At 48.9% G+C, this 16,841-nt stretch overlaps 1 protein-coding gene across 2 annotated transcripts in view; it reads right to left on the bottom strand.

The window, feature by feature from the left end:
- The window catches only part of SMTNL2 (smoothelin like 2), an 81,072-nt gene extending 67,098 nt beyond the window's left edge, over positions 1-13,974 (bottom strand). For both annotated transcript variants that reach the window (XM_006113291.3, XM_006113292.3), the window contains exon 1: positions 13,555-13,974. In XM_006113291.3, coding sequence (XP_006113353.2) covers positions 13,555-13,974 — 420 coding nt within the window. The remainder of the gene's footprint in view (positions 1-13,554) is intronic.
- Between the last annotated feature and the right edge of the window lie 2,867 nt (positions 13,975-16,841).

The following is a 16,841-nucleotide window of genomic DNA, read 5'->3' as shown; positions in this document are numbered from 1 at the left end:
AAGGACTCCAGCTACTAGGCTATATTACCCTAAGAAGAGGGGATTGACATATGGACTCAGGCCCTTGGGCCATCCTACCCTGGATCAGATACAAACTGAGACTGCAGTGGTTTCTTGTAAACGGCCTTGGGAGAAGGCCAAGTTGCACTTTTAAAGGAGACTAGACCTGAGGGGTCTCCAACAGTAGGTCACCCCTTGACAGTCACCCAGGAAGGCTGTGGAAACTCTGCCATTGGAAGTTTTTAAGAACAGATTAGATAGACGAACACTTGTTCAGGACAGTCTCCTCAGGTAAGTCTCAATCTGGGGGGCACGAGGCGCTTCAGGGGGTTACCTACCACTCACATTCAGAGCTCCCAAGCAGCAGCTGCTGACCAGGCACCCAGCTCTGAAGGCAGTGCTGCTGCCAGCATCAGCAAAGAATTATGGGTGCATTTTGGGCGCTATCTATTATACCTTATCTAATAAGTGCTCTCCTATGTGAGGAGAGAGACAGCTGCTTTACAGTAGACCCTCGTGAGCCACTGAGTCACTATTTGCAATTTCGCCTATTTGTACGTCTCTCCAGTCCCCCCTCCATCTCCCAGCCTGGGGGGTGGGGCTTGTTGCTGGATGGCAGCAGCGGTCAATGCCTCTCACCCCTGCAATCACTGTGACATCCACAGGAGCCAGGAGCCGGGGGAAGCTCACTGCAGGGCTGGGAACCACAGAAAACTCACCGTGGAGGCCAAGGACGGCCACCCCCATTCTTCACGGATTTTGCCATTCATGGTGGTGGCAGGAACGCATCCACTGCGAATGGCGATGGTTTATGGCGAGTGCTGTATAGAGCACTCCTGCAACAACACCAACGATAGCAAAACACTGCGGACTTAATCAATGCAGGTCCTGTCCCGCATGGTACGTGGCACCACAGTGCCCACTGATCCTGTCTATTCTGGTGAGTGTTCAAAGCACTGAACACTTCGTAGGAGGTGCTCAGTGGATTATAGAATCGGTCCCTATGCGGTTAAATGCACCTAACCGTGCGCAAGGGAGGAAGACCAGAGGTCAAATATGTACTGCAGTGATGGGCCATAATCCCTCAAAACAAAATTAGAATACAAAGGTGGTCACTAGCAGGGCTTCAGGAGGCTAGTGCCAGCCTCGCTAAACAGCTGACCTCACAGTGCCCTCTATATTATGATCCAGCAGACCAGGCAGCCGTGCTTTATTCCAAGGTGGCAGAGCAACTGTGCTTGCCTAGTGTACTTACACAGTAAGCCTGGGCCCACTTCTCCTGCTGCAGGCGCTAAACCCAAACCTGGTATTGTTTGCATGTGGCCTTTCTGCAGTGGAATATTCCGTTTACAGCCTTATCAGAAAACCTGCATTCGCTCAGCAGGTTCTCCCCCCTCTGCCTAATCAGTGCAATAAATCTCCCTACCCAGCAGACCTAAAAAGACATTACTCCCGAGCTGTTGTAAAACCCATGGAGGGAGTCACGTCTGCCTTTCTTCCCTATTCCAGAGACTCTCGTGTCCAGTTAGAGTAAAATTCAGCCTGGCAAAATGGGCTCAGAAGTGGCTCTCTGTGCCACTTATGCCCACCTAAAGGGCAGCCTGCATGGGGGGTAAGCACAAAGGAATCTTTAAAGCTCTAGTAACAAGCTCTGGGTTGGCTGCAAAGGAGCTGGTGCCACGCACAAGCTGGGAACAGATCAGGTGCATTGCAATCCACAACCTTAGGGGTCAAGTAGCCCAAAGCCCCGCACCTAGCGACAGTTCTTCTACTAGGGACGTTAGCAAACATTTATTTTTGTAAATGTGTAACTGCTGAATTTTTCAGCGGTTACATGTTTACACATGGTGGGGAAGGGCAGGTGGGAACGGTGCTTGTGGGGAGCTGGCTTTTAAGCTGGCTGTCCATGAGCACCGGCTCCCATCTGTCCCCTGCCACCTCTGATATAGAGGCACGAGTGTAGGAAGTGCGGGGGGAGAGCCAGTGGGCTTGTGGAGCCGATATGCACAGGAAGCCAGCTTGAAAGCTGGCTTCCAGTGTGTACCAGCTCCCGTCTGCCCTCCCAGGTGAAACCTTGCCTTATGGCTGTTCCCCCCCCCCCCCCCCAAAAAAAAAAATAATAAAACCTCTCACAAGTTAGTAATAATCGGCCATATGTCCCAGGCAAAAAGGGAGTCTTCAACACCCCTCCTGCAGTTAGTTAAAATTTGGAATACCTTATTTTTATTGCATTTGTAGCCCAGTTCATGACTTTGCATGACTTGCATACATCCTATATTCCTGTCAGATAAGAGGATACATTTGCATGCTAGGACTTGTAAGTGTGTGTGTAGTTATTTATGCCATATAGTAGCAAATAAATTCCTCAATTCTTCTGTACTCAGATGACCACAACTGCCTAAAACCCGGCATGTGTTTTTCTGTTTCAGACATTTTCTCATCCAATGTGACCTTTACAGCAAACTAGATTGCAAGTGACCTTTTTTGCTTCCCATTCTGATTTCCTGAAGGCTTCCACAGGGGAAAACAGACAGTATTAGGGAAAGCAAAAGAAGCGTGTACTGCAGAGAAAGACATCAAACATGTTAAGCATGTCAAAAGAAGGAACGGTATTTCTTTTATATCGTTGAGTATTGGGGTTTGACAGGTCTTTGGCATCTCATTAAATATGTCATTTTTAGTCACTATTTATACTCTTCAAGTCCTAAATCACAAGTACACTTTCACAATTATGCGGTAAAACAAGGGTTGGGAATCTCAGGCCCGCGGCTTGCCTTCATCTGACCCACGAAGCTTGGGGCTCCGCCCTCTCTCATACAGCAGGGCAAGCCAGCACTGGCACTTCAACCCCGTGGCGAGTCTCCGAGCGTCAATGCCCCCTCGTGTGACTGAAGTGCGAGCACCAGCTTCCTGCTGCAAGGAGAGAGTCCCAAGCCTCATGGGCCGAACCAACACAGGACACATCCAGCCCACAGACTGCCTGGCGGGGGGGAGAAAGCGGCTCTGTGGGCTGATGCTCCCCCTCCCCTCCGGCTGGGGGAATGGCAGTACAAGGAAGCAATGTTCCTGCACTCGCTTGCAGGCTCCACCCCACCATTCCCATTGGCTGGGAATCGAGGCCAATGGGAGTGGTGGGGTGGAGGGGGGGCAGTGCCTGCAAGTTCAGGCCAGTGAGAAGCCACCTATGCCCCCCAACCAGGAGCTGTGCCAGGTAGGTGGCCCAATCCCCTGCCCCCTCCCACCTAGATCCTGCACCCTCAGGCCGCTCCTGAACCCCACCTCTTGCCCAGAACCCACACTGCCATTTTCAGCTCACTCCCAGGTAGCTCCCCCTCTCAGACCAAATCCCTCATTTTTAACCCCACAAAATCTACTCGTCCCAGGCTCCCATAGGAGTCAATTTGGCACAGAGGGTAAACCCTGAGCCTTGCCTCTCACCAGCTTGGGGCTGGAGCCTGAGGGGAGTGTCCTTTTTTCTGTAAGTAAATGGCCCCCAACCCAAAAAAGTTCCCCACCCCTGGAGTAAAACAAGGGTCACAATATCGCAGCTGAGCTCTCACTTCACTTTCTTCTTATCTCTCACTGGCAGGGGACGCCCGAACCCTTACACAGGTGGGTGCATGGTTGCAGGGGCAGCCTGTCCATATAGGTGAACTAGGCAGTCACCTAGGGTGTCAAGTTAAATGGGGTGCCAAATGGTGGTGCAATATCATTCAGGGGTTTGGAGGCGGGGGCGCCGATTGCATGGTTCACCTAGGGCGCCAGTTGCTAGCAGTTAGTCTAGGGCCGCCCCTGCATGACTGACAAATATTCTGAGGAAAAGTCTGGAAGGTTCCGTTGGAGGATCAGTTTCACTTTCTCTGCATAGCTTAAATATGCGAATGGATTTGTGCCTGGTGCGCAGGGGAAGTCAATTATAACTAAGTGCAGCAAGAAGACTTGTGGTGAAAGAAAGCCAAGTGCTTACAAGTGACTCCTGTAGAAATTAGGGATGTAAGCAACTAGTCGACTACCCAATAAGCATAAGCTTCCCCCCCTTGCTGCCTTAAAAGTCAGTTTCCCCCAGCACCATCTCCACAGGGGGAGGCAGGGGATGCAGAGGCGCAGTGGGGAAACAGAACCGAGTGAAGATTCCAGTAGTCTCCGCTTGCGCTGGGTCCTGACTGCTGTGCCTCTGCCTTTGAAATGTAGAAAGGTGGCTCTTACTACATTTAAAAGGCATAGGCGCAGCTGGGATAGTGAGCAACCCCCTTATCGATTAATTGAGTAGTCGATGGAAATTCCATCGACTGCTCCATTCGCTGATTAATTGAAATTTAACATCCCTAGGGCTGTGTCCAGACTCAGGGGTTTTTTCGAAAAAAGTAGCCTTTTTTCGAAAAAACTTCCCCTGCGTCTAGACTGCAGCCGCGTTCATTCGAAATTAAATCGAAAGAACGCGGCTTTTCTTTCGACGGCGGTAAACCTAATTTCACGAGGAAGAACGCCTTTTTCGAAAGTGCTCTTTCGAAAAAAGGCGTTCTTGAATGCAAACGGGTTTTTCGAAAGAGAGCATCCAGACTGCCTGGGTGCTCTCTTTCGAAAAAGCGGCTTGCAGTCTAGATGCTCTCTTTCGAAAGAGGCTTTTTCAAAAGTATCTTTCGAAAGAGGCTTGCAGTCTAGACATAGCCTAGTAGAGACAGCTGGAAAAATCTCCAGTACCACCAAGTTTCAAATTAAAGTTAAAGTTTTAAAAAAATGACATGGGAAATATTGTGAAATAATTCAAATGGAAACCCTGGCTTTGATTCAATTATCAGATGTTTGGGGTTTTTCCCCCTTCTTTGCCAGAGTGGATCAGACTTTGGACCCATCTAACCCAAGACACACGGTCAGAGGAAGGAAGATTTAAGAACCCCTGAGTTGGTAGACGGGATAATCTGCCCCCACTCTTCGAATGAATGCCTGGAATCTTTCACTTTTCTCTTTTGCTTTTTTCCTCTCCAAATTTTCAAAACTTCCTCGGCTTCTGAAAAGCTAGAGTTACGTAGTTTCACTTTTCTCTTTACTCTGTCACTTATACATTTTATTGTACTGGAGGGCAGGAAAGGAGGAACACATTCAAAAAAAATTTTTTTTTAAGTTTGGGTTGCAGAAAAGTCTTAACATTTTTCAGTGGAAAGTTGTGGTTTAGATAAAATTGCGGGGGAGAGAGGGGAGTTGGCAGGAAACTGTCTTGGTTGAAAAATTTCAACTAGCTTTTAAATGTTGCCTGACTCCACAATGGGGAGTGGGGAACCAACATCTGAAGGTGACAGACATGGTCTCACTGAAGAAGGGGTCTAACAAGTTCAGACCTTAATTTGAACTTTGGGAGTTTGTCAAGCTAGAGCTGAACTTCCCCTAAATTCACAGGTTTACAGCCCTGTTGAGATAAAGTGGCGGGTTCTTCTGTTGATCCACTTTGTAACATGTCCAGCACAGAATTCCTATTGAATGGCTGTGGTAGGTGTTACTCATTTACTCCACCTGGGAGGCAAGATAGACTCTAAGGCATGGGTTCCCAAACTGCGGGGCATGAAGAAATTCCAGGGGGGGTGCGAGGTGACTCAGCCCTCCCCCCCCCATCAAGTTTTGCTGCCTCGGTCAGTTCCTTTTTTTTTTTTTTGCTCAACAAGTTTTGCTGCTATTTTTTTGGTGGGGGTGCATGAGGGTTTTTCAAAAATCAAAAAGGGGGGTGTGATGCTGAAAAGTTTGGGAACCACTGCTCTAAGGACTCCCCAGGTCAGACTAAGTACAGGCAGTCCCCGGGTTACGTACAAGATAGGGACTGTAGGTTTGTTCTTAAGTTGATTTGTATGTAAGTCGGAACTGGTACATATTGTAGGGGAAACTCTAGCCAAACATTTCTCCAGAGCTCAGTTTTATTCTCCCACACCTCACTTCCCTCGGTCCTTTATTCTCAAGCTGAGGTGTCTGCTGAGAAAAGCCGCTCCTCGTCTCCCTGGTCTGCTGGGGGGAAGCAGCTAGTGCGGGGTTGCCTCACCCTGTTTGTAAGTAGGGATCCGATGTAAGTCGGATCCATGTAACCCGGGGACTGCCTGTACAGCCTAGTTTTCTTCCCATATTTTCTCCAGCCACTGTCAAGGTCCCCAGCAGAGGGCTGTGTTTGGGCAGGTGATGGGCTAAAGCAAGGGAAAGGACTGCCATCCAGAAGAGGTTTTGTGCAGGCTTCTCTTTCTTGCTTATATGGACACAATCATGATGACGACCTCCTGCAGTGTGTGCTTTTACATGCTGGAATCTGAAACTGAATGCGTACACCTCTGTTTGGTATCCACTATAAGAGAGCAACCAAAAATCGCCAGTGTTCCCTGAGAACTGAGCACTTGCATAGCCAGAAATTCCATTGCTGCCCAGCTCATTAACAAAACACACACAGCCAGCAGCATGTGTTTCTATTGGTGGTGCACATTTGCACATGCCTCAGTGCCCAGAACAAAATTTATTCTGCACATGAATTAAAAAAGTAGAGGGAATATTGAAAATCACTACAAATACGAGTGCTTCAGTGGTACTACATGTTTGCTCTGTTTGAATAGGGAGGTTTCCAGTCCAAGAAACCTTATTCCTTCGTTTGAATAATCATATTGGCCTGGAAGCCCCTAAATTGGACAGAGTCCTGTTAGGCCAGCTTTTCAAACACAGGATCCATATTAAACTTTTCATTCACATGTAGAAAGTTGTGTCTCTTACCCCCTCCCCCATCTCCAACTGCGCTAGTGAATGAAATCACAGAGGATCAATCTCGGTCCTCTAGGTTGAGCCTCTCTAATCTGCCACTCTCTCGTCCAGCAACGTCCATGATCTGGCATGATTTTAGATAGCCAGATGACCACTTGTCATGGGGTTGGCTACATTTCCAACAGTCCCATAAAATTTGTTTAGTTGCCAGTCCTGCCTCTCAGCATTCTGTAGGGGTGTAAAATTTCGATTAATTGGCTAATCAAATAGTCGCAATTTGCAAAGGGCACCTCCACCTCTGAAGTGTAGCAACAGCCCTGGGGCTGTTGCTACACTTCAAAGGTGAAAGCGTTGCATGGAGTATAAGGCCAGCAGGGGATTCAAGCAGTCCCCCGCCGACCCCGTGCTCCCCGTGGTGTTTCAGAGCAAACAGGGTCAGGATTTCACCTAGTTTATACTACACCTAGTGTGACTACAGCTAACATAAGCCACCCCCTTAATCTTGCTAGTGTCACTAAAAATGAGCAATGTGATTGCATCGCCACGGATGCTGGCACAGACTATAGAAGCTCACCTAGAGCCTTGGGTACTTACTTGTGTTGCATGCCTGCCAGGACTCCAGGCTGTGGCAGCTTCGCTACTATTTTTAGCTGCACTGGCTTGTGTGTGCCTACACCAGCTGCAGTTGCAGCGCTGAACGCACTGTGGACATACCAAAAGAGGGGAGCTACAGGAGGGACCCTTTCGGGGGCAAAGTGCTGACATGAGCTCCTCCCAGACTCATGTTTGTCTCAGGTGATGTGCAGGCTTAAAATGAAATAGACCCTTAAAAATTACTTTCAGCAATTGGTATTCTCCAGCTATCCCCCAACCACACAAGACTTCAGCAGCCAGCGTGTGCTACAGAAATACACCAGACATGCTCCTCCCTGCACAAGTCAAAGCCATCAATCATTCTAATGTAAATGCAATACTTTTTGTTGTCTTTTCGAGCTACTCAAGGTAGCTCCAGCTGTAAGTGCTTTCTCACCTCTCCCCAAGGGACCTGCAAAGCCAGCTGCTCTGAATGACATCACTGGTAACCGGGACTGACAGCTCAGGCCAAGAGCTGTCTGAAACATAGTACAGAACCAGTGACCCGTGGCAAGCTGAAGCTAAGAAAGCCAGCCCCATTTTCATAGCACTAGCAGCATGCACTGCTGATTAACATGCTGGGAGTGGGGAAACTCTATACTACTGTATGGAAGCACAAGACTCTTACGCCATCTTCTTTGGAAGATACAGAATGATGGGTCTGACCTTGCATTTTGGCGTGGCTCAGTGGGTTAAATGCGATTCTCAAATGCATGTGGCAAAATAAAGAGCCACCCGAAGAGAGTCGTGAGATGCAGGGATGTAAGTGACTGACTAGTCAACTCTCTGATAAGCAAAACCTTATTGGATAGTCCACACTAGTCGACCAGTTGCTCTCTTCCCCTTTCTGCCTCTATCAGAAGAGGCAGCAATTGGGGGAAGAGGAGGAGGTGCTGGGGGAAGCCAGCTTAAAAGCCATGGCTCCCCAGCTCCAGCTCCGTGGGAGGGGGCAGGGGCACAGCAACCGTGTTCCAACTTTGAAATGTACAAGAGCCCCTGCGGGGACTCTTGTACATTTCAAAGCAGAAGCACCAGCAAGGGACTCTCCACTGGCTCCAGGCAGTATTTCAATTTTTGAAATGCACAAGAGTCCCTGCTGGGGTTATTGTACATATCAAAGCTAGAACGCCGTGCTAGACCTTATCGACTAATCGAATAGTCCATGGAAATCCCATCGACTATTCGATTAGTTTATTAATTGAAATTTAACATCCCCAGTGAGATGCCTTGGGAAGAATACATCAATCGGCAAAATAAGCAGAATGGGCTTTTTTCTGCCAGGCAACTTACTAAAGAGGGGGAAGGAGAGCTGCAACAGAGATCAATGAATTACTCAGGGCCCTGGGCTAGGATTTGGGAGCCATAGCCCTGCCATTAGGCTTTTTGGGCAACTTTATTTGTCTCGGTTTTGTTCCTCTAAACCATGGGCGGGGAATCTTTTTTGTCAAGGGCCACTGACCCACAGAAAAAATCAGTTGGGGGCCGCACACAAATGAGAAACAAAAAAGCTCCAAACCCTCACAGACGTGGCCCCGACTAAGGAGAAATACACTCCCTGAATTCCCTTCGCATACTAGATCCTAGCGGGGCCCAGTCTAGGAATGTTAAATTTCAATGAATCAGCGAATTTCCATCAACAACTCGATTAGTCAATTAGGAATTTCATCAACTACTCGATTGGTCAATAAGGGGGTGCTTGCTATCCCGCTGTGCCTCTCCCTTTGAAATGTATAAGAGCCGCACGTGGCTCCTGTACATTTCAAAGGGAGAGAGGCAGCAGGAACCGTGCTGCAGGATCAAAGCAGTCCTCACTGGAGCAGGTTCCCCTCTGTGCCTCGCCCTTTGAAATGTACAAGAACTGCAGGCAGCTCTTGTACATTTCAAAGGGAGATGACCAGCAATCAGGCCGCTTGCTCCTTTCCCCACTGCCCCCCTTGGAGACGGTGCTGGAGGAACCAACTTTTAAATTGGCTCCCCCAAGCACCGGTTCATGCTCCCCGCTGTCTCTCTCTGACAGAGGCAGCAAGGGGCAGGGAAGTGACTAGTTGAATTCCTACTCAACTACCTGATAAGCATTTGCTTATTGGGTAGTTGACTAGTTGCTTACATCCCTAGCCCAGTCTAGTAGATTTTGTGCTCCGGCCCCACAATGGAGCAGTGGTGCCTGGAGCACCAGCACAGGCTCCTCAATGCTGAGGGACAGCCCTGAGTCTCAGGGACCAGATCCAGACAAGCCAGGGGCTGCATCTGGCCCCCACGTCTGAGGTTCCCCACCCCTGCTCTAAACTGTAACCTCTTTGGGACAGAGGCTGTTCCTTACTGCATGTATATACACTACTTAGCACAAGGGGGCCCTGCTTGACCTGCTTGTATTCATAAGTGCTGCGCAGGCCCACGGAAATGGGGGGGGGAGGGAAAGAAGGGAGCAACTGCCCTGGCAACTCAAAGGATCCAGGGTTCCCAACCATTGCTACTACAAGCCCCACCACCCTTGGCCCTTTACATTGCTGGTGGAGCACTGAGCATCTTGGAGGGCTAGAGGGAGGGGGCGGTGCCAGGGGCGGCCTGTGACTATAGGCCGACTCGGCTGTCGCCTAGGGCACCGCCTTCAGTGGTGCCCGATGATGATGTCACGGGGCGCCCGATGATGACGTCGCCCCATTGATGACCGATTGACGGCTGTGCAGGTGGGGGCGCCGATCGCGCGTTCTGCCTGGGGCGCCAGCTGCCGCAGCCCGCTTTGGGCCACTCCTGGGTGTGGCGCATTCCCGCAAGCACAGAGAGCTGGCTGCTCCTAGCCAAGCCCCTTCCACCTGAGGCCTTGCCCCTTTCTAGCAAGCAGAACCAGTGTCCCCTCCCCAAGTTGCTTAGGGGCCTGGGAAGTCTGTCAGCCCCCCGCTGTCATGACAGATGTGCCTAATAGTAGTGACACAAAAAAAATGCAGTATTTGAGTTCTGCAGAACTGTGTTCCAAAAGCATGGTGGCCCCATGGTACTGTGGATCCACAGTAGCTATTAACATCATAGATATACAAAAGATCATGTTCATACACGACTGCATGCAAAGCCATTTTTGCTTCAGAATGAACCCATTTTTGCTTTTTAAATCATCCTTGTTCTTTAGTGAATTGTGAAAGTGTTCTAACTTTAATTCATAATGCACAGGAAAATATTTTTTGTTCTTTTTACTTTGTTAGGCATGTTTTGCTCCTTTCTATCAAGTATTTCTTTCCTGAATGAAGAAAATTCTTCAATCCCCAATTTCAAAAAATGAGGAGCCTGAGGCAGAGAGTAGCTAGTGTCAGCACACAAAATCCATTGACCACGGAAGTGAAATATTTTTTCTGACTTCAGTGGGCATGGTCTGTTTATGGCCCCATTACCAGTATCTGAGCACTTTACAATCTTTATATTGTCCCTCACAATATTGCTCTGAGGTAGGAAAGAGCTGCTATTCCAGGTGTACAGATGAGGGATTAAATGACTTGCTCAGGGTCAAAAAGGAAGACGATGGCAGAGGAATGACTTAAGCCCAAGTAGATTCAGTCCTAGAATAGCATCCGACTCACTGAACTATTCTTTTTCTCTGAACTATTCTCATCGTTATTGTGTGCAGGACTGAAGGAGAAATGCAGGCCTTAGTAATACAGACAAAACAGATAGCAGTATATCAATTCTGGAGGTGAAGTCAGTGAAGCCAGAATTTCACACGAGGTGTTATGTCCCAAAGTAACAGTAGTACTTGTAAGTTTAAAAAAAATTAACTACCCCTAACTATTTTCTATTAGCTTGTATCATAGTGCATGAAATAATTCATGGACATAAGTCAGATTCATCCCTTGTGAACTGGAGATTATCTCCACTTGACTCAACACCAAATTATGCATTGCAACATGTTAATTTCCAGAAGTAAAAAGGAAACATTTCTCATCTTAATGGAACTGTAACTAGAACATATATTCTGTGCTATCAGGGCAATTATACTCTACTTGACACCACGCTGTGCCTCCTGGCAGCACACTTGAATCTGCTGCATGTGGATCTTTTCATTAGCAAACGGCCCTGAGACTTTTTAAAATTGGTAACACTGCCAGTGAGAAACAATGTACGGGGGTTTGTTTTGTTTTATGTGCAAGTCTTTTGATACCTGAAGTTTCACACTGGAGTCATATTGATCCTATCTCAGCCATCCTTTTAAGAAAAGGAAGCGTCTTGCTCCCATGTACTGAAAACAGGAGCCAAGTGTTCAAAAAGATGGGAAAAAGCCCATTTAATTTTTTTTAATATTGTGATTCTTTGAGAATGGGAGGTGGTAATACTGCACTTACACGATCTTTCTGGTCTATAGTCCTGACCTGAAATCCTATGGCTTTAGTAGAAAGAGTCCCATTGACTTGAGTGTGTTTTTGAATCAGGTGTGATCTTTGTTACGTATGTACCACAGGCCAAATTCTTAAGCACTTACCTAGTCTGTAATAAAACTTGCCCTATTTTCAATAAGCCATTTCCCAAAGGGTCGAGTAAAGCCTCACAATGCAGTTAGCGGCAGCAACTGTCCAAGTGGCTTGCGGGCCCTATGTGACAGCATGACGTGAGTTATTTGATCCTGAGTGTTCTAAAGCAGGCAGTGAGAGTGAAGAGAGAGCTGATCTTCCTCGGGTCATCGTTTGGAAGATTGTGGCAAATGAAACTGCCCCATAAAACAATCTTGGCTCAACTCAGTCCAGATCAGTCACTTGATATCCAGCTTACCCTGCAGAGCAATCTGACACCTGCCCCATGGTCAAGCTCTTTAAGAGCTCTGAACTGTTCATATTTCAAGGGCCGGAGGCTGGGGTTACAACTGACTCATGCATTGATCCAGAGCTTCAGTTACCTTAAAACTGTTTTGTGCTTCTCCACTGCCTTATACTTACCATCCCTAGCCCCTGTATAATCTATCGGGCATACGGTGATCCTCTGGCAGTTGTCGGGGGGCCCTGATCCTCTGGTAGTTGTCGGGGGGCCCTGATGGGCCAAGAAAGGTGTTCATTGATTGACTACCACCTCTCCATGGTAGGGGCTGTCCCTGCCCCTCTGTTCTTTGTACAGCAATAAATAATTTGCCTGGATATCATGTTTCCTCCAGAGTTCCTTCTGGGCTCTGTGGGGTTTCCATGTACTAAGCTACAGGCTACTGACACAGCACTTCTATCCGCTCTTGCAAGTTTCTGAGCTTGGAACACAGCCTGACTTCCTTCTCTAGGCTGGGCCTATTCTCAGAGCCATACCCCTGTCCTACAAGGGGGGGGGCAGGGAATCTCCTCCCCCCCCCCCACCTTTCTGGAGAACACTCAATCACCCCTGGCAGGGAGGAATTCTATTGTTGCTCATAAAGAGGCTACTGAAGAAAGGGAGCACACTACACAGTTTCCTTGGGCAGGGATTCCTCTGGGGTCAAGCTTGAGAGCCCTAGGTATATAGTCATGTTTTTCCAATTTCTCATTCATGCAATCCCCAGGGGGGCTGATTCAATGGAGCTATATCAGTTTATAGCCTCTGGGGACCTGGCCCTACATGCCTAAAGACCAATACATGTTTAAACGCTTCAAGGAAGAAACTAGCAGAAATAAAAACAATCCTTAGATGGAGCTTTTGTTTAGAGAGACAACAGGCAATAACATCATCAGATTTCAAATGGGGTTGTGGAGCCAGAATCTTTGCACTACTTTTAACCTGTCACTGCCACCAGCTGATTTTAATAAAGGAAGTGAAATCTCCGATCAGGCCCAGTTCACAGACTAGCCCATGTATCAAATGTTCTGTTCAAAGCAATCGGATAGGGGAACTGAGGCTTTTGAAAATTCCTAGGTTAGTCCCTCCTGTACAGGGCTGCTTCCTGGTTTGGGATAGGTGCCTAAGCTCCACCCCCAGCACCCTGCAGGGCCCAGACACCAATGTTCCCTCTAACTTCTTCCATCAAGTGGAATACATTTTGTTCTGTGCACCGAGGCATGTGTGGATGTGCACCACCAATCACATGATGCCGGCTGTGCATGCTCCAGTAATCAGCTGGGCAGCATTTTAATCTCTCCTGGGTGGCCACCCAAGTGCCCAGCTTACAGGGAACACTGCCAGACAACCCAAAGCGTATCATCTTTCACCAGAAGACCTCCCCCGCCCCCCCAGCACAACTTCCCGGCCCTCGGCTGTGCTTACCTGGCTCTTGCCAGTCATGGATAAGGTGGCATGGCTGGAGAACCTGGCCAGCTTTGTGCCAGCCCCAGGAGAGCTGGGTCCCCTAGGGGGGCTCCCCCCGGCTGCCCCGCACTCCGCAGCCCAGCCGGCCGGCAGCCCAGCCGACCTGCTGAGGGCTTCCACCTGCTTGGCCAAGCGCTCCACCTGAGCTCGCAGCCGCTGGTTCTCCTGCTGCAGCTCCGCGACGGTGCGGGTCAGCGGGCTGGCGAGGCGCAGCACCTCCTCCACCTGCCGGTCCACCCCCTGCTTGAAGACCTGGATGTCCACGTGGATCTCCCGCACGGCGCCCCGCAGCGTGTCCTCGTAGCGCCCCAGCGCCTCGCACACGCTCTGCGCGTCCTGGCTGCTGAGGTCCGCGATGTCGCTGGCCACCGTGTCCATGGTGGGCTGGGCGCGGTCGCTCCGCCCGGGCACCGCTCCCTGCACCCGGGTGAGGAAGGCAGCAAGCCGGCCCCGGGTACCGAGGCCACTGATGTCAGGCAAGCCCCCTCCGCCTGCTGGCGGGCCCCGCTCGCTGCCCCGGGCTTGCTCCGCCCTGCGCGCCTGGGCTCGGCTCCGGGGGCGCACTGGGGCGCCGGAGGCAGCTGGAGCCCTGCGAAAGGCGGGAGGGCGAAGCTGCCTGAGCCGGCCCCCGCCCTGCCCTGCGCGCGTCTCTCTCCGGCTCCTCCAAGGAGGCGATGCAATTTCAGGAGGGGACAGTGGGGAGGGGAGACGGAGGAGCCGCGGAGATGCGGCGGGGTGGGGAGGGGACGAGAGGGGCAGGGCTGCTGGGGGGAGGGGCTAGGACTGAGGGGGAGTCCGAGGGAGGGCTGAGCAGGGGGGTTGCATAGCTGGTCTTTCCTGTTGCTTGGATGCGCTGCCAAGGTAAACACGCCTTATCGCTCCCCGGGGAGCCGGCGGCAAAGGGCGAGGGGGCTGGACGCTGGGAGAGGAAAGACAATACCCGCTCTCCCTCCCCCTCGCGTTTGGGTCCATACTCGCACAGACCTGCTCCCACCCAGACGCAGCTGCATGCTTGCACCCCTAGAGCCACGCGCTTACCAGTGCACAGCCGGGGACTCGTGGTGTGGGCAGGGCACGCAGGTGTTTCACACAGAGAGCATGTTCTGGCAGAGCTAGGTGTGAGGCACCCACACCCTGTATGTGTTCATGTAGTTTTGCTATTTACTCTCTGTGGAAGTTGGCCTGAACCTTCCTTTCCCCCCCCCCCTCCCCATCTCTCTCTTTCCTCTTGTACTTGTGTGAACACCCCCTTTTTCTCTCCTCTGTCCCTTTTGTGGGAAGAAGAGGCCCAGTTCACAGCTGTGAGCCAACCCTACAAGCAAATGCCAATGACCTCTAAGACCATCCTTGCTTTCTTGCCATAGAAAGGGGTCAGCGCTCAACAGTTGTCCCGACAGGCAGCTGCAGCAGCAGCTGTAAGATGGTGGGGTCAGAATGAGCTGCAAACTGAGTTAAACATTGCCTTGATGTACCGCCCAGCATGAGATTGCATTATAGGGTTGCCAGACGGTTTCAACAAAAATACTGGACACTCTTGACATTACATCACAATCTACATTGCATCTTATTTAGAAAAAAATGGACAGTTATATTTTTGCATTTTCTCAATTTGTTTCCCAGATAGAAAGCTCAAATACTGAGCTGTCTGGTTCAAAACTGGACACCTGGCAACCCTAGTTGCAATGCTAGTGAAACAGGGCAGATCTGGGGCTACACCAGGCCAAATTTATCCCTGGAGTAGCTTCCCCAAAGACAATCACCACTCCAGAAATGGGCTCCTCACAGTGTTGCCATCTCTCAGGTTTAAGATTCTTTATGGTTTTCTCCAACCCCTTGGCAGTAGAATTAGACTATTAGCTGGGTCATCAGCTTTCATATTTTGAAAGTAGTTTTCTACCCCTCATAGTTGCAGAGAAAAGCTTGACAGCGTGGCCTCAGCATGTGCCGAATAAAAAGGAGGAAAATAAAATGTCTCTCCCATTCGCTTTTAAAATATTGTTATTTTTAAGTCAGTTCTTGTGATTTTTGAAGGGGGGAGTTAGACTCTTTTTTTCTTACTGAAAATCTGAACTTTCAGTAAAAATAAAAAAACTAATTCAGCCAAAACCTGAAAGTTATAATTTTGAAGGCACTGGGCTTTTCAACAACAAAAATCAGAAACATTAAAAGGAAGGTACACACCTTTTTATTTAAAGAAAATCATTTAATTGAAAGCTCAATTTTCAGTTAAAAAAAATAGAATTTTTTCAACTAGCCCTAAAAAGCAGCATTTATCTGCTCCAAGAAAATCCACTTCTTTTGGTGTGTCTGGATCCAGACAAGTAAGTTATAACAACATCATAATGTTATTTATAAAAGCACTTCTCTCCTTGTTAATGCATGTGGAACATTGCACAGTGCAGTAACTACAACAATGGAGAGGGAGAGCCTTCCAGATTTTTGGACCAAATTAAAATCCAATTTCAAAGTCTCTTTCTCTCTTAGGATGAGGGCCACATTGGATACATCTAGGCTGTGTCTACACTGCACCCCTTTTCCGGAAAAGGGGTGCAGTGTAGACACAGCCAAAGACTACAGGCTTTTGTCAACAGAAGTTTTGTCAACAGATACTGTCAACAAAGCTTCTGTCGACAAAGAGCATCTAGACTACATCCAGTTCTGTCGACAAAGCAAGCTGCTTTGTTGACATGACAGGGTAGATGCAATAACGCCTTCTGTCGACAGACTTCTGTCGACAAAAGGCATTATTCCTTGTAGAATGAGGTTTTCAGCTGTCGACAAAACTGCTGAGTTCTGTCGACATTATGTTGACAGAACTCAGCAGCAATGTAGACGCAGTTTTGTCGACAAAACCCTGTAGTCTAGACACACCCTTACTGTTCATTTCAGACATTTATATCATACCCAGCTTTTCACCCAGCCTTATGAAAAACACGGTGCTAGTCCAAAACTGCAGTTTACATGATCACAGTTGTTTGGACCATTATCCTAGAATGGTGGTGTATTTTCTGTAAGGATTTTGCTGCATTTCTGAATCACCTAGCACAATAGCATCTAGGCATCAGTGTGATTCTAATACACCCAGTGTAGCTGGAGCCTTGGGCATGTTCTAACTTAAAGAGAGGTCCTGCTCTGACAAGTGACTCTGAAACTGGCATCATGGACATTACTGTATCTCAGGCTCCAGATCCAATGTGGTCAGCTTTCAGTTTATATTTGTTTAGATCTGTTTAATAACTGCCAGT

Source organism: Pelodiscus sinensis, chromosome 21, assembly GCF_052426305.1.
Source record: "Pelodiscus sinensis isolate ZL-2025 chromosome 21, ASM5242630v1, whole genome shotgun sequence".
Taxonomy (NCBI): Eukaryota; Metazoa; Chordata; order Testudines; family Trionychidae; genus Pelodiscus; species Pelodiscus sinensis.
Note: the sequence above shows the minus strand (reverse complement) of the source record. Positions and strands in the feature narration are given on the sequence as shown.